General features: G+C 42.8%; 1 protein-coding gene across 1 annotated transcript in view; it reads left to right on the top strand.

Annotated features, from left to right (window-relative positions):
• SLC2A2 (solute carrier family 2 member 2) overlaps window positions 1–24,732 on the top strand; it is a 176,598-nt gene that overhangs the window by 53,228 nt on the left and 98,638 nt on the right. Inside the window, exons 4-6 of the mRNA XM_086944415.1 lie at window positions 2,330–2,454; window positions 14,445–14,560; window positions 21,605–21,767. Of these exons, the coding sequence (XP_086800541.1) occupies window positions 2,330–2,454; window positions 14,445–14,560; window positions 21,605–21,767 (404 nt within the window). The remainder of the gene's footprint in view (window positions 1–2,329; window positions 2,455–14,444; window positions 14,561–21,604; window positions 21,768–24,732) is intronic.

A 24,732-nucleotide genomic window follows, 5' to 3' on the forward strand; every position in this document is an offset into this window, starting at 1 on the left:
TTTGGAATCTGCAATAAGGTGGTTTAAGAAACTTTTGACTGACCATACACATGTGGTCAAACTTCATGAACTCTTGCTAGTTACATCAAAGTTAAAGCTTTGCACCCTTTAAGGCACCCTAATAGCCTCACTCCTGCACTCTTAACTTGATAACATCCAGATGTATCTGTGGATTTCTGGTGCTAATCGTGAGTTTTAAAATATATAAAGGGGACTAGAGGAAGTTGCACTATAAAATATTGTAGCAGGTTGAAGATGAACGGATGCAAAACAGAGATGCTGATCATGGGCTTTGTTCGCAATATCCTGCCACATGCAATCAACTTTGTTCCCAGAAAATGTTGGTCTCATTTTGAGACCTAAAGTGTCCACAGTTAGTTCTGCTTTTTGTATTTCCTCCAGCTATTTAAACAAATTCTGATCTGTCTTGAACAAAAACATCATAAACATAGTGTGAGATCAATCATATACCAAACTTGACTACAGAAATGTTATCCTACAAGAAATTGTAGCAAATAATGTCTACTCTATTGCAACAATCCCCTGCACTTTGATGTCCTGAAAAACAAGGACCTTGGCATTATCACTTGCCCAGGGGCTATGCTCATGAGCTTGACACAGGATGTGGCACCTGTCCGCAAAGTTCAAGAGCCAAGTTACATTGGATATCGGAGATTTGCCTGGGCCGGAGGGTGCCCTCGCCACCACCAAAAATGGGAGCAGTGATCCTGCATATACATTTTCATTAGGCCAGGTTTCGCAAAATAATTTGGCACTCTATCCTTCTTGCCTCTCGGGTATGCCCACCAAGTGAATCTTGTTACTCCTAGAATGCCTTGAGCATCCTTGGCTCTATGTTGCAGTAGTGCCACCACCCTTTTAGGTTCTTCACCTGTTCTTGCAGTTTGTTCACTGTAGGGCGTATCTAGACCAATGCGGATTAATTCTCTGTTACTCTACTGGATAATTTCTTGTGATCTGTTCTCAGCAGGGTGACTTCCATTGCAACTGAGTCTATCTTGTGCTCCAGAGAAGACATTTAGCCTTATATTGCACGTAGGATTGCGTTAAACCTCTTGATGTGACACACTAAAACTGTCTCTACGAACGCAGTGCTCCGCCGGACTCCTGCCCCATGGTACTTTTGGCTTAACCGTTATGGCCACAACATCGTATTACCCCCTGCAACTGCTCTCTGTCCACCTCTTGCTATACTCTACACCTTTGACGTTCTTCCAAAATAAATTCTCCTTTTTGAAGCAGTCCAAAATATGTGTAATCTCCGTCACTGTCTGCTTTCACAAGTTTAGGCCCTCATGCTCTCATTTACTTCCCCCTCATGCTGTTCCTCCCGAAGTACAAACCAATTACGCTGGCTTTGTAATTTGTGAACCAGCTTAATATTCACCCATCATATCTTAGGAGTACGTATCTTCTTCCCGAAAATGGGGGTGGTGGGTGCCAGGGCACCATACGGACAAACCACCATGTGCTCTTTTTTCCTCACTGTGCAGCACCCTATCCTGTAGCTTGAGGAAAGGCTTGCCTGCCTGGGTCCTGCAGGTCCTACACAGCACCCTGATCAAGGGGCAGCTAACAGTTAACTACTGCCCAATAGACAGGGCTGTCCTTGGAGGGCACTTAGTGTAGTCCGGGGGCACCCCTTCACCACAGGGCGGCTTTGCACTACCACCTTGCATTTCCAGAAGCTCAGGCAAACACTTCTTGGTCTCAGCACCATCATGGGTGGTGCCCACGTCACAGACATTCCGGTGAGTCGCGTACCCAAGGCCACAAATGTATCTCTGGCTTAATGATGCCAATCATGATTTTTAAAACCTGCCAAGAGGACTGAAGGAAGTTGCACTATAGAAGAGTTGGAGCAGGTTGAAGTTGAATGGATCCAAGACAGATCTGCTCCTCATGGGTTTAGTTCACAATGTCCAGGCCTCACCAACAGTGGCCCTCTGACTCCAGGAGGAAAGAACTGTCACTCCAGCAAGTGCCCGTCCCTGGCGCCCAAGACAAATGAAGATGGTGAGGGTAATTAGGTGAGAACAGCACTGGAGCTCCTCCTACTCCATTGCTGGCCCGGCTACGCCCCCCGTTTTAAGTAGCTTGATACAATATAATTTGAACGTTTTTGATGCCTAAAAAATTTGTATTGTGTATTATAGAAATCTTTAATTTCATAGCAGCAGAGTCATATTAAAGCACTTTTTGAAATAGTTCAAAGGCACTAGGAATTTCATATTTTCTCTGTGCATAGTGAAGTTCAGTGTTCCTCATTTACTCTCTTAATTTGTTTGCATTTCATTTTGTATTCTAGAATTAAAGCCATGATAGTGGTAAACATCCTGTCACTGATAGGAGCTCTCCTGATGGGACTGGCTCCTTACGGCCAAGCACATGCACTTGTTATAGCAGGAAGACTGGTCACTGGAATGTACTGCGGTAAGTTAAGTAGAAGATCATTAAACTCTTCCACACATCCCTCTAGTATTCTGCCACATTTAAAGAAGTGCTGTGTTTACATTTGGTACTATTTCAAATTTTAGCACATTCAGGAGTGTCATTTTGGTAAGCTAGTACTAATGTAAAAACTGTGATGCCAATTTACTGTGTATTATTGCACAATTTGTGTATTCAAATTTGCAGATCAACTTTAATTCATAAAATATTTTCACAATATTAAAAAAACTAAGATTTGCGGGTCTAAAATTTGACTCCAGGTCAGGTTATAACTGTTGCTTTAGAAATCTTCCTTCCTTTCTTCCTTCCTTCCTTCCTTCCTCCCTCCCTCCTTCCATCCCTTCCTTCCTTCCTTCCTTCCTTCCTTCCTTCCTTCCTTCCTTCCTTCCTTCCTTCCTTCCTTCCTTCCTTCCTTCCTCCCTCCTTCCTCCCTCCTTCCTTCCTTCCTTCCACAAACCTTAGTATTTCAGACCCATGAATCCCACTTTATAAGATTAAAAAATAGTAAATCAAACACAGCATACCAGAGCCATCAATCCAAACTTTAAGTAGATGCACATGGAGGCTTAGCAGATATAAGTCTCCCTTTTCATATTTGTTCATTTTCTGTTAATTTACTTTCAAATGCATGCATAAAATGCACACCAAAAATCTAACCCAGTTTTAATTGTGCATATCAGATTTTTTTAGTAATTAAAATTCAACACAGTCTGAGGACTTAAACCAAGTGCCACCTACAGGTTGTTTTCTAAGCACAGCGTAGTTACATAAACAATATGGCCATAGGCAAGGTTGGGTAACGGGTCAAGCTCACCAGAGTCCCCCAGACAGACTAAGTGGCGACGTTAGTACCAGAGCACCAAGTGAAGCAAGACTTTGAACCCATGTTATCATACTGAACATTGTGAACTGCCCATGTGACAACATTATTAGCTAACTTCATGGAGAAGCGGAGCACTCTGCACCAGCATTCCAAGGGCAGACCTATTGGCTTTGTCAGTGCTTGTTTCAATATCTACATTACAGTGTGAGATCATCGTAACCAGTCCTTTTTAAATGGGCCAGGACTCTATGGAGTACAGGCACCTTTTTTATTTTGAGAGGGAGAGTACCTGCACTTCTCAAGAGTGACTTAATACATTTAATTGGAGAGTACCAGCACTTCTTAGAAACAAGCACTTCTATTTTTCCATTTCAAGCACTGATCATAACTATATCATTCCTTGGGAGTAGTCTACCATGCAAGGACTTGCATAGGCCACATACTAGCTACAAACTGTTACAATTAGTGCCATAAGAGGAAGCTAAGATTTTGAGATGAACATTTAACATCAAAACAACACATATCATCATATATATGGTTTTGTTTTGCTTTATTGTACCCACACAGAGTAATGCACCTAAAAACAATCAATTGTCAGAAGAAAGCCTAAGACTCAATACTCTTTGTCAAATAACAGGGTGCCAGACACCCCTATTGTTGCAGCAATCCAAAAGTGATGAACAATTCATAATTCTGTTTACATTTCTGCTGTTTAGGACAAATTAGATACAAAGGGGAGCCAACAAGTTGCATACAATTTGTAAATAATTTTAATAGGATTTATATAGCACTTACTACCCCTCACAAGGCGTTGAAGAGCTTTACGATGGGCAGTACACTGCTCCGGAAACTCAAGATTAGTGGTTAGTCCATTACTATTGGTTATTGTTTGCTATTGTTAGTCTTTTGTGCCCAATCAAACCATTTTCATACATTCACTTAAGTTTCTTTTTGGTGGATTAAGTTAATAGAAGTTGTGATCATGCACAAGTTTGGTGTGATTATTAGATGTGCTAGAGGAGGTTAGGTATTTATAGATTGCAGGGAAATATTTTAGAGGAGGAGAGTTTGTCTTCTTGCAATGAGTTGTGGGCAGTTTGCAGAAATAGAATAATATAGCTTGAGACAAAACATGCATGCAACAGAGTAGGTTGTGTTCAGAGAAAGGAGGCATGCAGAGCAGTGTTTCCCAAACCGATGGTCTGGGTTGGGAGCTGATCTTTGGGGCATGAAACTGCAAGCAATAAATAAAGATACTTTTAAGTTCTGTATTTATCTTGTCACGTTTGCTTCCCTTCAAAGACAGAGGACAGGCTATGACTTCAGACACATTGAAGATTTTTAACATGGGGATTGGTGTTTACAAACTCTTCTCACTTTGCAGTTAGAGAAAGATAAGTAAAATCAATCCTGTGTCAATCTTGTTGGGGGACAGATTTTAACATGAAAGCCTGTAAAATACCAATTTCTGTAACATACAACAAAATGTGAATAGCTGTAAATGAAACGTACACATTCAGCTGTTAGCAAAGCAGAAACAACTGCAGTGGGATGGAAACAAATATTTTAATAGGATCCAAGCAAATCAAGACACTTCACTTGGGGATGCACAAATGATAAATATTGATTGAACCCCAATTTTCACACATTGTTATTTGTGTGCAATGTAGTTTTATCAGTAAAACTATTTGTCTGGGCAAATTTAGTGGCCATTTCAATGGAAAATGTGCTGTATGTAAATGACAGCGCAGTACCACGCGATGCTTTCGTTACATTAACTAAACACCTGCCTCATAAAAGATAGGTGGACTTAGACAGTTTGCTGTTATAAAAAGTGGGTCATGGTTCTAAAACGTCAGGGATGTAATGATGTTGAGAATCGAAGGGACAGAGAAGGTGATCTAAAAGAAAAAAAGAGAAGCGAGAATAAGAATCTCTTTCAGTAAAGGTCGATTTTTCATGCAAGATTTTAGAGATTTAGCAGATTTTTTTTTAGATAGCATGCAATTTTAGCATGCAATTTGAGGACGCAAGACAGTAGATAGAAGCTGTTCGGTTATAGGTAGAAAATCTAGCTATCTGTATCTGAGCTTGAATAGTTCAAACTCAAAAGGATTTCTTCTGCAGTCCTACATCCAGCACTGAGTGAAATAGTCCTGAGGATGCAACACCAAAGTTTGCAGAATATTTGCTATTCAGTTAATTTACCCTTTGCAGCTGATGTGTAGTATGATATTACTCTACATCCTTTTCCATTGAAACTGTCATTGCATGTCGCTTAACATTAATAAGGTTTTGGAAAGTATAAAATACACACCATCCGCATTTACATACTTTTCTGACCATTACTCTGGCCTTGTCAGTAATCTTACATAAGAGAATTGACCTCATGTTTTTTATATAAAAATAAAGAGACCATTTCAAATTTTATGTCAGCTTCATATACTGATAATTTCTTTGTCATATGATGTGCCCCTGCACAATTTATTCCACATCTGTATATAGGAATACTATACCATGTTATTAGTGCATAAAGTACTGTTTTAGATTTTGGGCTCCCCAAACTGAATGTAGCTCATTTGTGAGCACAAATAAAGGTTGGTGAAATTCGAGTGAACCAGTTTTCTTGTGTTTACCCTACCACAAGTTTCTGCCCTGTACATCTTAAAGTTGTATATAAAGTGGTCCCAGTTGGAACAACATTCTAAACGCACATAACAATTATAAACAGTACAAATGTTTCAAAAATCAATTTTTTGAGACAGAATAGTATGAGTGATGTTATTTAATATACATCCTCAAATGCAAATTAATTGTCAGAGTAATCAACAAATGGTAGACATATAGTCTCAGTGCCAAAAGGAGAAAAGGAACAGGTGAGGGAATGGACCATGATTAGGATAGTGTGGAAATAGAAACAAATTATAGAAACAATAACAAGTGGTCTTATATACATTCAAAGTTCACTACCACATTGACATATATACATCGTCATAGGAATGAATTATACATTGGATGATCCTATCCCAAAAGCATAATAACACAGCCACTAAATGTTCTGTTGTCAGGAGGGTAGGACGAGGAAGGTATGTCGACGTTTTGACCCCAAAAGGTGTAGGCTAGATCCTGCCCTACTGCGGGGTCATCTTCAGGACAAGTGGGGGATGGGATGGTGAAGAAGGGCACCTAAAAGCCACAGCAATGTCGTGTGGCACCGTCTGTTATGGGAGGTGGGCCAGGAGGCTCGGATGAAGAGGGAGAGCGTATGAACCTATAATTCATCTGCTGGCCCAAGCTTCATGGGCTTAACTTCGAGGAAGGTCGATGTCAGGAAAGGCTTCGGGGGTATCTGTTAGGCCGCAACTAGTCGGCGCGTAGGCATTTAATGCCGGCTCCGATGTTCCTAAGCGTCCGAATCCGAATTTCAGAACTGTTTCTATAATTTGTTTCTATTTCCACACTATCCTAATCACGGTCCCTTCCCTCACCTGTCCCTTTTCTCCTTTTGGCACTGAGACTATATGTCTACCATTTGTTGATTACTCTGACAACTGATTTGCATTTGAGGATGTATATTAAATAACATCACTCATACTATTCTGTCTCAAAAAATTGATTTTTGAAACATTTGTACTGTTTATAATTGTTATGTGCGTTTAGAATGTTGTTCCAACTGGGACCACTTTATATACAACATTGATTACCCAGGTCCCAGTGCTATTGGGTTAACCCTTATTTTGTAACACTGTACATCTTAAAGCCAATTCTATCCTTTCTAGTCAGACAGATAGGTCTCATAAAACAATGCAAATGGCAATTGTGATTATTACGTTCTAAATTAGGAAACAACAACAGGGTAATAAGGCAAGAGCAGAACCCAAGTGTCAAAAACAGCATGACATGATTAGGATAACACATAGTGAGAGTGCTGGGAACATAGGTGTGTTGAAGTGTGCAGGAGCTATATTAAGAGGCAGTAGCAGTGCCAAAAATTCAAGGGTTGGCCCACTAAAGACAGGCTCCACAACTGGATCAGCACCAAACCGTTGGCCTGATGTATATTTTGGTAGATCGAAACTCCATCACAAATGTTATGGATATCCAGCCACCATATTACAAGTGCATTGTATCCTATGGCACTTGCAATACGGCAGACGGGACATGCGTCACTTTGTGACGAATTTACCCACCTGCCAAGATCCAAATCTAGCCTTTAGTTAGTGCAAGAGAGGTGGGGAAGATAGGAGCTCAATCAGTGTCTTTCTAAACAGTGCCTTGTATTTTTAATGTCAGTTGGTAACACTGGTAACATTTACTCAACAATTCCACAAATCCACCGATGGGCTTAAGTCTTGATTTTCCTTGTTTTTCCCTCATGCAAGACAATTTGTAACATGATGGGCTTAAGACTGTTAACTACATGGTGGGACAATGGTAAGTAATTCCTGAGATTCTATGGGATCTTCTTGACGTCCTGGTTATGAATGAATTACAATAAATGTTGTGTTATGCCACTCATTCACACCAAGTTGACCCATTTGAGCATTGTAATGCATTACAAAACATGTAGCAGGAAGATTTCATCTTTATGTGATCTTGAAAATGGAGGGATATAGAGGCTTAATAATATATTTGCTTGTTTATCACAATGATGTGGAGATAGGTGCTAAGTTGAACAGTGTGTGTTGTTGCTGTTACAGAGGTTAGGTACCTATGTGGTGTGGGGATCATGTTGTGTGCTGTTGACACTCAACTTCATATTTCCTTTAGCCCAGAAGAGGTGAATGGCAAATGTGTAATTGCAAGAGGGAAATCCCTGACTAGATGAGTAACAACTGTCTTCAGTTAAACAGTGACAAGACATTGATCATGTTATTTGGCAAAGCGACCAAGATATGGTCAACTGATTGGTGACCTTCAGAACTTGGTACCGCTTCCTCTCCTAGGACTGAAGCTAGACCAATCTCTTTCTATGAGAGACCATGTTAATGCCACCTGTCGCCTCTGTTTTGCCACCATGAGGCTCGTAAAAGAAGCTCTCCCGCGGCTTCCAGAGACTATCAGGAAGACTTTTGTCCAGGCCCTTATCACCAGCTGTCTTCACCATGGGAACACTTTGTTGATGTCAGTAAATGACACCTTGGTGTCCAGACTGCAGGTGGTTAAGAATATTGCTGCACGGCTAATATGTAATCTTCCTTCTTGTTCGCCCTCCCCCCCAATTCTAAGGAAGCTTCACCGGCTGCCGATTAAAAAGCGTGTAATTTGCAAAGTATGTTGTCTGTCACATAACGCACTCCACAAGTCTCTTCCTGCTTATTTGTCCACTTAATTATACCACTACCTGCCTCCTAGATGTTTAAGATCTTCAGATAAGGCACTTCTGGTGATCCCGAACATCCATATGTTAAGATATGGGGTCAGATATTTCTCTTACACAGCCCCTTACCACTGGAGCAAACTCCTACTTAGTTTTCACTTTTGCTCAGGCTTCGCCTCCTGCAAGAAATGTTTGAAGACTTGGCTCTTTTAGAATGTTTTATCGGCTTTTGAGCAGCGCAGCGCTGATTTACTCTTCCAGAAGTGAGTCGTACGCGATTACAAATGTCCAAATAAATAAATATGATGTTATTACTAATACATGATTATCTAGCCAGGGTAATTTATAGGTATTTGACCCTATTATTCACCAACAGCAGCATATTCCACCTATGAATGTACACAGGTGATACTTGTGTGGGACAATAGTTTAGTGGCTAGATTTTCTACTAAGTCTTGGTAAGTATGAAATATTCAATACATTTGTTATAGTTACAAAGGTATTAGCCATTCTATATATAGGTTTCTGTTATTTGATGATACATCACTAGATATTTGTATAGTTCAACGTTTGCGTATTCCTTAGGTCAGTGGTGTTTTGTGCAAACATTGGCCTAAGGTTGGGATTCATTGAGCGAACATTCCCCATTAGGAAAATTTCACCCCTGAGTCACTTTGGTGTGAGTGGCTTATTTAAGCCTTGAGACCCTCTGGGTATGTAGCGCGCTATATAAATCACTTGACTTGACTTGACTACTTGTTTTTATAGTTTATGTTTCAAATGAGTGGGTATACGTTTAACTGGGATGTAAAATATGGATGGAGGATCTAAAATGGGTGTGGCCCAAGAAACATGTGTAAGAAACCTCCAGAAGAGGTGTGGCCTAGGTAACTCGGTGTGTGGCTAAATACACGTGAAATCAAGTCCTGTGCTTATTAATTTATAAGTAGAAGCTTACAGGCCAAGAAATAACAGAAATCTGCAGACAACATGATATTTATCTATTAATATGCTATGAAATAAACTATCAAGCACAACGCTTGACAAGGAAACTTTAGAAGTATACAAAACAAAATAGTATACTATACCCTAGGACAGCAATGGTAAACACAAATATCCACCTTTTCACTTCTTCCCTGTTGCCCACATGGGATATCATCTGACATTTCGTTAAATTTCTGGCAGGGCTCAAACAGATAGTATTTTTTTCTTCTTGAGACAGAAAATAGCAGAGCCCAAGTGTCCCAGAGGACCAATGTTTAAAGTCTGTTTCTTGCTTTTCAAATGCTCTGGACACTGCAGGCCTTAGTCTACTTAGTGAAGTGGCTCTTAACCTTTTGAGATCTGTAGCGCCCCAAAGAATCATTACTGGAATCTGGGTACCTCCACTGATTCATCATCACCATCAAACTTTATTCGGTTTTGCCCAAACCATCTACTGGTATATAAATAGTAATCAATAATTTAAATACCCTTGTACAAGTTCCAGATGAAATACAGTATAAATATAAAACCTCCATAAAACAGTTTCAAAGACCACAAGAGATGATGTTCTCTCTTATAGTAAAAAGGCTTTGTGCATTGAAAAAAAATTGACCAGTATTACATTATCTCTTGTAACAGACAAACAAAGTGCCCAGCACATGCTATCATGCCATGAAAAAGGAATAATAAAAAGCCTCCTAATCGGTCTGAGTCACAAACATCTGACGCCTGTAAGTAGACCTTTAATAAGAAGTGACTTACAGCAAAGACCTCCACTGAGTCATTATTAGAATCTTTGGAGCCCCATCCTAATCAATTTCTGTGATTTAGACCTCAAAACAATGCCCAAAAATACAAAAACAAACATACACTAAACAAATGCTCAAAAATTAAAACATTTTGTGTAATTCACAATTAAATATTGGAAAAAGATTTTAGATTCCGCTTCTTTATTTGTAAATACACTTTATTAATTTTAATGTATGCATTTTAATATTTTTTTTAATTTTGTAAAATGGTGGAGGACCTCCTGAGTAGGCCTCGCGGACCCCCTGGGGTCCACGGACCACAGTTTAAGATCCACTGACATGTAACTGTGAGTGCTATGGGCTCTGTTGTGGTACAACAATTGAAAACACAGCAACACCAGATAATCAGTGTGCTCAGATGCTGTTTACGTATTCCCTTGATTCACTTAAACGCTGTGTTTAACTGCACACCTCAGCCCTGGGGCAATGAAGCAGAGTTCAACCCTAACACAAAAACACAGAAGAAGGTCACAGGGTCACAGTTCATAATGTAGGTGTTTCACTGTGAAATCACAGGTAGCAGGGATCAAAACACGCTTGAGCCACTGTGCGTTTGTCAGTGAAAATATGAAAACCTTGAGTTTTTTCGAAAACATTTCTGTTTTTGTTTTTTTCTGTTCTTCGGTACTCTTTCTCTACAAGCTGTATGTGCTTGGCATAGTTTCATTGGCCTTTGTGTCGAGTGTTTATGACTAAACCACCTTGTAAAATTGTTCTTGTCTCTGTTACAGTTATTGCTCTTTTACTGTCTGTTTTGAACGCAGGAAGGGGTGTAATTGCATCACTGCTGCTCTGCTTAGGTGTACACTGTCTTGCTTTCGTCAAACAAAATGTCTTTCATTTAATTTAATTACTCCCTTTGAGACAGATTTTGCAGTTTCTGGAAATAACAAATATTTAGAATATATGAAGAAAATACACTAACCCGCAATAGGGAAAACCGGTTGAAAAGCAATAAGTTAGTAAATTTAAAGAAACACACAATTGTATTTGAGATCGCCAAACACTGAATTAATATAGTTTAATTTTCGTTGTAGTTTGGTTTTGACATAACACTAGGGCCGGACTGGCCGTAGCGGGTACCCGGTGTTTCCCCGGTGGGCTGCCAGGGTGGGAGCCAGTTTTGGACCCCTATAGGGCCGTTTTTGTTACTGGGGGCCGTATTATCTGCCCCCGGTAACAAAATATGCTGCAGTGGTTTCCACACACACTCCCCATCCCCCTCCCCGGTGGCTGGTTGGACTCAATTACCAGGTCCGGTTTGTGTTCCCAGTCCGGCCCTGCATAGCACCGCCTCAAATACAAGAATATTTTGCAGCAAGCCATATTGGCACAGTGGCCTTTAATCCCTTCACTGCGGCGGCTATTCCGCCGCAGTGCTAAGGGGGCGGAGCGGAAATGCGGTGGGCGCATGCTGGTGACAGAACGGCTCCGTCACCAGCGTCGGTTGCGCTGTGCTTATGACGGAGCGGTTCCGTCATGGCCCCGCCCACTCAGTAGAACGCTCAGCGCAGGCGCTGAATCCACGCCGCGCAGGAGCGTCGGGCGGGCCATGACGGAACTGCTCTGTCATCAGCACAGCGCCACCACGGCTGATGACGGAGCGGTTCCGTCATCAGAAGGGGAGGGGTTAATACCTCAAGCATCAAATACTACGCTTAGTGCAACTAGGATGATTAGTTAAATGGTGGTAAAAGCTCTCCTATTAAACACAGGCCCAGACTTATAAAAGGATTGTGTTTCCCTTGCGTCACGCAAGGTGACACAAGGGCAAAGCAATCCTTAAGTGAGATTTACCAAGCAACAGAAAGCCACCGTGCATAGCCCTGCCCTGGCTGGGACAATCCGGAGTAACGCAAGGCAGTGCAAGATTCCGCCTTGCGTTACTCTTTCCCGGGATGACATTACATGGGTGGAGAGCGGGTGTTCCCATATATCAACCCATGAATTTTGGTGCATTCCCAGATTTACCATAAGTAGTAAACTTGGGGCGATATGTATCAAGCCTTTTGCAATTCGTTAAGGCCGAAATTCGCAGAATTTCGGCCTTAGCGAATCGCAAACGGCCTTTTCACCGATTTTGGAATGTATGAAAAATTAGCAAAATAAGGAATCGCAAAAAAATTGCGATTCCTTATTTTGCTTAAGCATTTAAGGAATCACAATTTTGCGATTCCTTAAATGCTATGTATGAAGCTTTTTTAAATTGCGAATCCAGGTTTAGAAATCGCAAATTAACACCAACTTGTAGTTGGTGGTAATTTGTGATTTCTTGTAAATATGCACAATTGTGTATTTGTGAGGGTGGCATATGACGCACATACATGCCCATTGGGCATGTATGTGCGCCATATGCACAAACACGTAATTTACAGGGGTGCAGCAAGGTGTCCTTGAGACACCCCTGCACCCTTGAAATAATTCTCAAATTGCGATTAGCAAATTGCGAATTTGCAGATTGAGAATTATTTCACAGTCATTTCTATGGGCCTCCTGGCCCATAGAAATGAATGGGAAATTATTTCTTATTTGCGAATTCGTAAATTGAGAATTCGCAAATAAGGAATAATTGGAAATTGCTAAAAAATACAGATTTTGTACATACATACCATTTAGCGATTTCTAAATAGCGATTCCTTAAAATTCGCTATTTAGAAATCGCAAATGGTGATGATGATACATATGGCCCCTAGTAATGTGTCAAAGTTGTACGCCTTCACAATAGAGGCACAACAAGGAAACATTTCTTTCCTTCTTTCTCCTCTTTGTTTCCTCTTACTAAGTGTACGCCATCTGGCAGAACACTTAGGAAGAGGAAAATGCAGCTAAGGATTTTTTTATGAGCAGGAAGGTACCCTTTCCAAAACAAAAAACAATCCCACGTGCATGCAGGCACTCTTGCACCATGGTGCATGAGTGCCTGTGTTGGCGCTAGGCAGCACATACTGCACCAGCTCAGTGAGAGAGCAAGAATGCGCCATATTTTGGTAAATATGGTGCATTCCTGCTCTCTCCATTTGATGCAGCAAGTTGTCTTGCTACGTTGTCTTTCGTCAAAGAAATCTTGGCCACAGATTCTAAATAATGAGGCTGAAAACTTAGATTCCCTTAGCTCCCACCTACAGTTCACCTTCTATATGATCAGATTCCCAGCTAGCCCACGTTTCTAGTTTATTTCCTCCCTATATTAGATATTTGATGTGGGCCCAAGTGGGACCTTTTTGTGGAGGCGCCTAAGAACTCTCACACATAGGAGGCTACCTGCCATTGCTAGAATGGCTGGTTGGATCTATCGGTATTGAAAGACAGATCAGTGGTTCAAGATCTACCATTTTGTTTTTTCATTGCTGCCCTCTGAGTGTACAAAAGGGGGTGGTGATGGACGGAGCATCTGAACCAATCAAACACGCACACCCAGTCAAAAGATCTGGGTTTAATCCATCACCGTTCTTTAGCCCACTCTGCCACCCCAGTTCAGACATGGCCATATGCAAATCAGTCTGACCCTGTGCCTCATGGGAACAGTCCAGCCCGAACTGCCAAGCCATGCCTTCCCTGGACCGGAAACAAGCTTCCGAGGACCGGTTTCTGGCATTTCAGCCGTCTTCAGCCCGGCTTGCTTGAATCCAGTGGCAAAATGAGCAAGGGACTCACGTCTGAGCATACCCTGCCACACTTATGGCGGCCAAAAGCGGTACAAAAGGGGGTGGTGATGGATTAAACCCAGATCTTTTGACTGGGTGTGAGTGTTTGATTGATTCAGATGCTCCGTCCATCACCACCTCCTTTTGTTCCGCCCTCTGAGTGTAGACAAACTCTGAGTGTGAAATGTCCATAATCTATAATTGTCAAATATAAGAAGTCTAGAGAAAGATATTGTAATTACATTTCAAAACTGTTGTACAAATGTTCATACATTTGTATTCCAATGTCTTTCTACATGAATACATCAACTGTATAATCCTATCAAACAGTCTTTGTAAGCTAACATTATAAGTAAGGATAATTTGCCTCATGTTTGTTATACTTTTCACAGGACTGGCCTCAGGACTAGTTCCTATGTACGTCGGGGAGATCGCGCCAACTTCGCTCCGTGGGGCTTTGGGGACACTTCACCAGCTTGCGATTGTCACAGGTATTCTCATCAGCCAGGTAAATTACTCAGCAGACGTATGATTGCGTAAACTTTTACAATCAAAACAAATTAATGAATAGGTGATACATTGGACCATAGTGATCAAGATCTTTGCCAGAGACATCTGAATTCCTTTTATAGGTTTCCAACCATCAGTGTAGTAGGTTGGTGGTTTCAGATGACTGCTCCATCTCTACTCAGTGGTGGAGCATTGCTTAGTTGGAGACAGGTTATGTTGACAGAATATATTGTTTTGTAACCTGTAAGTCACCATTCTGTTGCTACTATGCACATCCTAATATGACCTTGGGATCCAAGTGAGAATTGACCTCTCCTATTCTAAGCAGTAATTCACTGGCATGTCCTTAAATTCAGAATATTAAACAATTCCCTAAAACAACAATATGCAACAATAAGCAAACTCAATACATGATGCATCTACAAGGCATAGTACATATTCCACAAGGAGCATACTGCGTTGCACATTACTTAAAGGTGTACAGCTTCATAATTTCATAATTTAGACAGTCTCACAATTTCGTATACTTCAGATATGACCACAATTAATATTTGCGCTACGGTGATCATCAATCTATAATTCGCTACACCGTTTCATATTTCTTCAATCCACTGCTGATATAGTTCGGGGTGTATATTTGCTTTATGTCCTCTTGAAAACTCCATTATTTTATTAAAAAATAACCATCTCTGTCAAGGAAGTCCAGTTTTTCTTCCCTTACCAAAATGTTGACTGCAAACCTAATCAGAATAGATTCCACCACAATTCCAAGCATGAGTGGCCATACATGTGACTACCAACAACTGTATTTATTTGTCCTCATTTGCCTCACAACCGCCTTCCATAGCATAAATTTCCAATACCTTGCCCTTATGCCGGAAGAGGTATTTCTGATTCTGCCCTGTGATCGAGCCCTTCAATCTGCACTTATTAGTATATGTTAGAAATCTGGATACTGCTACTTCTAATATTAGTAACCAGACAAAGACTCAGGCCACTGGTTCTTCTAAAACAACCAGTAGTATGTGTGCTTTGGCTAAAGCTACTTTCAAAGACACTAACCTATCCTAATACATGGGGGGTCCGTATTCACCCACTTCCTACATTTCTCTCTACCAACCACTGTTGTTATTAAGTCAACTAGTGATACATTGGTGAAGCTTTGAACATTGCATCAAAGTCCCTCTCCACCAGTGACCACCCACCTCAAAGGTGGCACTAGGGGTTCCACAAGGAGATCCACGAATTAGACTGAATCCCCGTTATCTCATTTGCTCCTTTTGTGACACGGTACATCAGGAAGAGGTAAGGATGTGTATAATCCATCCAACTAGCGAATGGGGGGCCGGAAGCCCACATTACAAACCTCTCTGCACACGATCCAAGGAATTCCGATGCACCATGGTCTTTACTGCCCCCCAAAAAAATTCCTTCATCTTTACATAGAATTGTGTTGGATACAGTGTGGCTGTCACATAGACATTTGTCAATTGTACTGTTTCCGACACTAATATTAGCACTGGTGATGTAGCGTTTTTATTGGGGCTCACTCGAAACTGCTTCAGCCCCTTGGCTTTTTGGTGAATAAGTGGTCTGTATAATTTGACAATAATTGAGAAGCATTTCATGGGCAGGTGCATGAAGTTTCCAATACTGAGTCTGCATATTGTCAACCGTTGCCAAAAATGCTATTGTAAAATGGGATATAGGAACACTGGTGCTGAAACACGTTTTAGAGATGTGGTGCTGCCATCAGTATTAGATCAGTGAAGTCACAGGGATTGTGAAAAATCCAAGCACTAAATAAAGTACAAGTGTATCAAATGAGCCACGCCCATGCGGCAGCAATATGGTGTGGTTTGTATTATGTTATGTGGTGCATTTTGAAACACCTTTTGCCAGTGAAAGGTACTGCCAAGTACAGAGGGCACATTTTCCATTCAAATATCCTCTGGAAATAGGCAATGCTCTTGCATCCGAAATACATATTTAATGTTAAAATTATATGTTACACAAACAATAACTTTTGAAAATGTGGATACTATTTTTATTTATCACACAAGGAAAGCATATTTGTTTGTTTTGACCCTTTTAAAATATTTGCATCCATTACAATTCAGAAATATATATGTAAAAAAAATCATTTGCTCTTTACTTGCTGCCAATATATTTAAAATATTTGTAAAACTCAATTTCAAGAATTTCATTTTTTTTGTCCGTTTGAAAACATTTGATGTACACCAGCCTTCTCCACACACACACTCTCTTTACTCCAGGAGGATTGTCACTTGATGGCACAGTTCACTCACTTATAAGTCAGAGAAGGGAGAAGTAAACACCACTCTTCATGTCAAATTTAAGGAAGACATGTCCTGGTATTTGACTTCTGTCATTGAATGCACAACAAATATGGTGTAAAATAAAAACACAGACACAGATGCTCACTGTTACTCGTTATCAACAGGAGAGAGAGGGATAATGTAGAGAAAACACTCTTGGTCCCCCAATAGTTAGTATAAACAACGAAATAGTGTAACTACTGCAACAGCAAGAAAGGGAGCATGGGAAAAGATATATACATCTTATTAGATTTGTATAGAAGGCCCTCACTCACCAACCTGGTTGGTGACATGCTTCATCATTGGGCCCCACCGGGAGAGGCCGAGTGCCTCCCCGGTGTGCTTCGACGCCTGAATTACTGCGGAGCTGATTTTTTGTATTGTGAGGAGTGAAGGGGTGATAATGTGATTTCCTTAAAAATGTCTGAATTGTGTCACAAAAAGTTTTTTTAGGTGGCCAATCAAACACATTAAAAACAAGATGTGGGAAGAAAATTAAATGTTATAATCAAATCAAGAATAAAAGGTTGCAGTTAGTAAATGCAGCGAAATTCACTCAGGTTACCGCAACTCATTATTCAATCAATCATCAGAACATTTATAGAGCGCGCTACTCACCCGTGAGGGTCTCAAGGCACTGACAGGAGGGGGGCTGCTGTTACTGCTCGAATAGCCAGGTCTTGAGATGCTTCCTGAAGGTGAGATGGTCCTGGGTCAGTCGTAGGTGTGCGGGGAGGGAGTTCCAGGTCTTGGCGGGCAGGTAGGAGAACGATCTTCCTCCGGTTGTGGATCTGCGGATCCGTGGGACGATGGCGAGGGCTAGGCTGGCGGAGTGGAGCTGGCGGGTGGGAGTGTAGAATGAAAGGCGGTTGTTGAGGTATTTGGGGCCCATGCTGTGGAGCGCTTTGTGTGCGTGGGTGAGGAGCCTGAACGTGATCCTCTTGCTGACGGGGAGCCAGTGCAGGTTTCTCAGGTGGGGAGTTATGTGGCTGTGGCGAGGGATGTCAAGGATGAGTCGTGCGGAGGTGTTCTGTATGCGCTGAAGTTATTTCTGAAGTTTGGCTGTGGTTCCTGCATATAGGGTGTTCCCGTAGTCCAGTCGGCTGGTGACGAGGGCCTGGGTGACCGTTTTTCTGGTTTCGGTGGGGATCCACCGGAAGATCTTTCGGAGCATGCACAGGGTGTTGAAGCATGAGGATGAGATGGCGTTGACTTATTTGGTCATCGTGAGGGCGGAGTCCAGGATGAATCCCAGGTTGCGTGCGTGGTCTGTGGGTGTCGGTGTGGTTCCCAGCACTGTGGGCCACCAGGAGTCGTCCCAGGCGGATGGGGATTGTCTGAGGATGAGGACCTCTGTCTTGTCTGAGTTGAGTTTCAGAATGCTGAGCTTCATCCAATCCGCGACGTCTTTCATTACTTCCTGGAGGTTGGTTTTGGCGGTGGCTGAGTCTTTGGTGAGGGAGAGTATCAGCTGGGTGTTGTCGGCGTAGGAGATGATGTTGAGGTTGTGTTTGCGTGCGATGGCGGCGAGGGGGTTCATGTAGATATTGAAGAGGGTTGGGCTGAGCGTGGAGCCTTGGGGTACGCTGCAGATGATCCTGGTGGCCGCAGAGCCGAAGGGAGGGAGGCAGACACTCTGGGTTCTGTCGGAGAGGAACGAGGTGATCCAGTCCAGGGCTTTTCCTTTGATCCCAGTGTTGTGGAGGTGGGTTATTAGGGTGCGGTGGCAGACGGTATCGAAGGCGGCCGAGAGGTCCAGGAGGATGAGGGCGGTTGTTTCCCCGTTTTCCATCAGGGTCCTGATGTCGTCGGTGGCTGCGATGAGCAGGGCCATTTCTGCCATCAGGCAAGACTAGGCTGCCGCCTAGGGCGGAAAAAGGGCTAGGGCGGGAGAAGGGGGAAATTATTTTTAAATTTGAAAGTAGTGAGTGAAAGCGCACCTGCTTGCACATGATACGCAGCACACCCTAGCATAGTGGTGTGTGGAGCGGGCCGGCGGTATGAGTGTATACACACCTTTTCACTCCACTCCCTGCTAGTCGCAACTTCATCCCAATGTTCATGCAGAATCTGCTGCTCACTCTTCTCTCACTTCTCCCCCACACTTTCACACACTCGCAGACCTCGCCCCCCCTCCACCTCGACCAGTAGCGCCAGTATCCGCTATTCGGCTGCGCCCACACGGAACACGTCTCCCCCATGACCTGCAGTTCCTGTCACCCGCCGAACCCGCCCTGCCTTTCTCTGCCCCAGCAGTCCACGAGGCGACAGGTATACCGCCCCAGCCCTTCCAGCCACGGAGCTCGGCAGAGAAAGCACAGCGTCGCAGTGACAGAGGGAGCGAGAAGGGGTGCTGAAATGGGTAGCAGAGAGGCCTAACTGTTAATTGTGCAATGGCACCGAGTCACGGAAGGGTCCAAATATAGCTCCTTTTTTTACTACACTGGGGCAGTTTTCCTTGCTCACAGTAGGGCCCTTGGCACCCTTGTAAGGTACTAGTAGGCAGGAGGGGGCGGGTCTAAATGAGCAGACTAGGGCAGCAGCATGTGGAGAATGGTTTGCAGGTGCATGTGGTAGAGGCAGTGGGGCTCAAGGCAGTGGCAGACGAGAAAGGGGGTGAGAGAGCTGAGGAGAAAGACGAGAAATCAGGAAATGATAAATAGGGGTGAGTGGAAGAGAGCATACTATGCAAGATAGAACCAGGGACACATCTGGTGTATTAGGGAAGCAAGGGAGGGCAATGCAACACGAAAGAAGCAGGGTGTGAGCAGGAACCACTGAAGGGAGGGAAGGCGCGCACAGAAGCAGGGAGAAGAGAAGCTAGTGGGGATGGCAGCCAAGAAAGAAAGGGTGAGCAGGACCTGGTGAATGGAGGACAGGGGTGCTGAAGGAAGGGACACAAGTGAGTAGCCAGAAAATTAAAGACCCCTCACTTCCTCTTACCACTTACTTCGAGCTCTCAAAGCATGCAAATCCAACCCTGCTTAAAAGAGTTCCTTTCAGCTTTTCATCTTCGTTCGGAGGGTCAATCCATTCCCCCTCACTTCTACTCATCCATCCACCCCCTTCACCTTTCCATACACTAGCGTCTTGCCCCATTCAGCCATACTGTTTCCATCCATCCATCTGTCATTGCATTTGTGCATCCGTCCTTTCACCCATCCCCCCTCTTTCCTGATATTCCCTAACACTGGTATTTCAACTTGCAAGCAAAAGAGGCCCACAAACATCACATTAACTTTTAAGTGGGGACCAGTTCGCCATTCCATGGGGTCAGTGCTGCGTCTGCTTATGCTGCTGGAGTGGGGGTTCCCCATGCCACCGGGGCCAGAGCTGAGAGAAGCTGTGAGCTCTGCAGAAAGGAGTGTATATTAGAGAAGCGGGGGAGGAGCAAGTGTTGAATTAAGGCGAAAGGTGAGGACCACTGATATCAGGAAGTGATGAAAGGTGAAGGGGAGGCATGGGTTAAAAAAGGGGGAATATTGAGTACAATAAGGTCAGTGGAGATAAAAGACACCAAGAGCAGAGATGAAAGCGGCGATACGGGAATAATTGAGGGACAAGGTGGCAAGATAGGAAGTATCAGGAATGCAGGGCCTGTGAACAGATGCGAGCTGGTGAAACAGGAAGGACAAGACCTTTTGAATAGGGCCAGGGCAGGGCGGGGTAGGGTGAGGGGTTAGAACAACACAGAGTGCTGGAGAGTTAATGAACCAGTGGAGGGGTGAGAGGTGCAGAGTAGGGAGCTCTAAAGGGATGGCTCGACACACGAGAGAGAAGTCCATGAACTTCAGAAGAGAGAGATGCGGAGTGATGGTAGTAAAAGGGAGGGGGCGGCATTTTTCAATTCTCGCCTACGGCGGCAAAACACCTAGAAACGGCCCTGGCGATGAAGGCGGTCTCGGTGCTGTGGTTGGCTCGAAATCCGGACTGGGATGGGTCGAGCGAGTTGTTTGCTTCGAGGAATGCAGCCAGTTGTTCGTTGGCGGTCTTCTCGATGACTTTAACCGGGAAGGGAAGGAGAGAGATGGGGCAAAAGTTCTTGAGGTCTTTTGGGTCGGCTGTGGGTTTCTTCAGAAGGGCGTTGATCTCTGCGTGCTTCCAGCTTTCTGGGAAGGGGGCTGACAAGAAGATTATTCCTTAATCCCCCAAATTATATTGTTCAAAAACTTAAAACACAACATAACTCCAAGTTGAACCTACTACTAACAACTAAACTGGAACAGAGCACGCCGCCCTTATCTGTACAGCCCATGATTGACTTGCTGGACAGACATGTATTCAGTACAAGGTAAACCACCATAAGCACAATTGCTTATCCAGCCAAATGTCTAGGCAGACAAATAAAGCTGTGTATCCCATATGTGGACTATGGCCCTCCTTTCAGGCCTCATCTGCAATACCTATCTTCTGTTGCTGATCTTGCACAAAGGATTGCTCCATTATTCAGATTGTGTAACTACTATTTCTGTTTCAGAAAACTGTCTGCTCCACAAATATAAATGAGCTTACTATTCAGCCATCTGTGCAAAATGAATAAATAAATAAATACAAAATAAATAAATCAGTAAAAGTGCATTCAAAGGCAAAATAAAAGCAGCAAGAAGTCATTCAATACTTATATTTCAAAGATATTGATTAATGTTTCACCTTTTCTGCCCTGTTTTGAAGTTGCCACTGATAGAAATGTTTTTGTTTTTCAGGTCATTGGACTCAAATTTCTCCTGGGTAGTGAAACTTTGTGGCCCCTGTTGCTGGCGCTGTCTGGAGCCCCTGCTATCCTTCAAATCATTTTGCTCTTCTTCTGCCCAGAAAGTCCAAGATTCCTTTACATTAACCAAGGGAAGGAGGAAGCTGCAAAAAGAAGTAAGTATTTATTTCTATGGAATTAGACAGCTCAGAATGTATGTAAAAAATGTTATTAATGCCCACAGCAGAGGGCAATAATGCCTAATTCTTGATATTCTCAGTTAACAGGGTAACTCTATGTGAACAATTTCTTTTCTATTTTACACTATGCACAAAAGTCAAGTCCCTACTATGTTGTGGGATGTACTATGTCTTGATATCTTATTTTACAGTATTGTTCAATATGTTATGCTATGGTATGCTATTATGCTATCATTGTATTACCAGAAGCCCAATTATACAGGCTTAAATTCAAGTCAGGGCCATTAAAAAGTAATTATTTGATCAAGCTCACATATTTAATGGTGTGATCTTTATTTTTCGTTTGAGTATTCGTAAATTAATATTTAGTAACCTTAGTTATTTTATGGTTTTAACTTACATTTATGTAAAATTACTACTTTTATCGGAATTATAAAAATCATGTAACTTGCGCACATAAGAAAATCGTAATGGTTGTTTTACTGAGGCTAAGGATACATGGAATGTTTTAAATATCATTAGTAGTGACACTAAATACCAGTATCTGAGGTACTGGTGAACTGCTAAAGTGGTTTCCCCCATTTGTGCAGAACAAGCAGATGCATCCAACGTTGTCTTGGTGTTTGTTTTTGGGCGGCGATCATCTTCGGATGAATTGGTGCATCTTGCAGTCTTAGTGCCACACATACTCAGATTCAGAATTTAAAGTCCATTTAATTTGATTAAATTCGAGGGATGTCATAAGTAGAAGTGATCGATATATTCTGCTCCGCTGGCGGAGTTGGTGGAGATTTGGCCACTCCTTGTTACGCTTGTAACACAGAATACTGGCCAAATGTCCCCAACCACGAGGCTGCGGAGTTTGTTCTTGCACATGGCTCACCAATGGGAAGTTGCCGACCGCTAGCAACATTTTGCATTCTCTGATGCAATTTTCAGTCGCTAGGAGGGCACCTGGCCTGATTTCTCCAATGCAGGCGGTCGCAGTAGGTCACAACCATTTGTAGTCAGAAATCTCTACTTGAGTAGAAAATCTCACTTGAATGGGGCGATATGCCTATTTCTGCCTGTTTGCGGAATCTCGCTCAGTTTTTTTGTAACTTTGTGGAATTCCGCAGAAGTAAACTCCCAGAGTTCCACCCAGGCCTAGTCATAATTATGTCAGGTGCAACTAAAATGATGTCAGGAATGCCCACAGTTTGTCAGGGATGGGAATCTTATGCCTCAAGGATTTCAGTAGTGGCTGTGATATTTGAAAAAAGGGCATGCTGAAATCAGAGCCACCATTATGCCCTGAACGGTCATGGCTTTTTCAAGAAATGCCACTATATGCCAGTGGTGATGACCATCACCTCAAAGCTACTGGTATCCCAGGTATAGCTACAGGTAGGCCACAGGCATTGGCAATATACCAAGGGGAGCACAACAAAGCACCGAGCAACAAATATGCCGGGGATTGCACAAACTATGTCCAGGATACCTTCGGTATGCCAAAGATGGTTCCCAAAGAAATCCCAGGGGTACTATAGCAGCCAAAGTAGCCACAAACAGGTTTAGTGCAACTACCCTATGTCAATGGGAGTACCAGCTTGACAGGGCAACCATTATGACATATGCTGGCACAGCTCTGCTCAGGAAGTCCTCATTATGTCATGGATGGTCACAATTAGGTCAGGGCTTCTATTATTTCAGGGTAGACACAAATATGTGAACAATGTTTCCAGTATTCCAATGGCTTCACCGTACGGCGTGGGCCACTATTGTGTCAAGGATAAGCACAGTTATGGCCAGAATTTCCCCAGTTTGTCACAATGATCACCTTTAGGGCAAAACTACCATTACGCCATGGACAGCCACAAATATGTCAACTGTGATTCAAGTTTTCTAAGAGGGAACATGTAGTGTTCTAGATTTTGGGTTGCTGGTTCTGGCGACAGACTGTAGCCAGAACCAGGGCTGAGTAGAAAGTAGAGTCTTTTATGAGGTCTATTTGTTGATGGGATTCTGTTACAGGTTGTGAGACGCGGCGATGGTGTGCTGTGCAGGCAGATCTGTATATCAAATAAACTTCACGGTGTAACAGCCCCTTTGTGGTCGTGTTCCTGACGAATTACCATAGAACTGTTTTGCCAGAACCACCATTATACCAATGATTGCCAAGAAATACACATTATATGCCAAGAATGGGTGCTGGAATGCCAGAGATAGAGAGAATATTGTCAGTGAACCCCACAATAAGCCAGGGATAGGCCACAATTATGCCAGGAACTTCCAAAACATTGTTAATGGTATATCAAAGATTTTCCACTGTAAAGCAAAGATACACAGCTTTTGTCAAGAATGTCAACAATATGTTAAGAAAAGGTCACTATACTATTATAGCAAGGATAATCAATTAACCACAATAATGCCATGGCACCAGCATGGCAAGATGACAGTAAAGTTGCCAGGGTCCCCTTCAAGCTTGTATTGCCTCATGCAGGCTCACATTCACATACACTCATTCCTACATACACATATTTCCAAATGCACAGGCAGACGCACATACAGATACATACACACACTGGCATGCTCACACACAGGTACAAAGGACAGGGGAGCATAACAATACATTCACTTGGGGTTTTGGGGATTGTTCGTCCGCATGGTATTAACATCATTTCCTATGCGGATGACACCCAGCTAGTGGTCTCCCTTGTGCAGGAGAGTGGTCTCCAACCACCGCCCAATTTAGCAGTGTGTTTGGAAGAGGTTAAGAGCTGGATGATGAAGTCTTGCTTGAAGCTCAATGACGATAAGACTGAGCTCATGCTCTTGGGCTTGGCAGCCCCTTCCACTCTGGAGCTGCTGTGGCCTTTGAGCATTGGTGCAGTTCCTGCTCCCAGAGATAACATTAAAAGTCTGGGGGTATGGTTAGATAAGTCATTGACCTTCAACACAC

Source organism: Lissotriton vulgaris, chromosome 11, assembly GCF_964263255.1.
Source record: "Lissotriton vulgaris chromosome 11, aLisVul1.2, whole genome shotgun sequence".
Lineage (NCBI taxonomy): Eukaryota > Metazoa > Chordata > Amphibia > Caudata > Salamandridae > Lissotriton > Lissotriton vulgaris.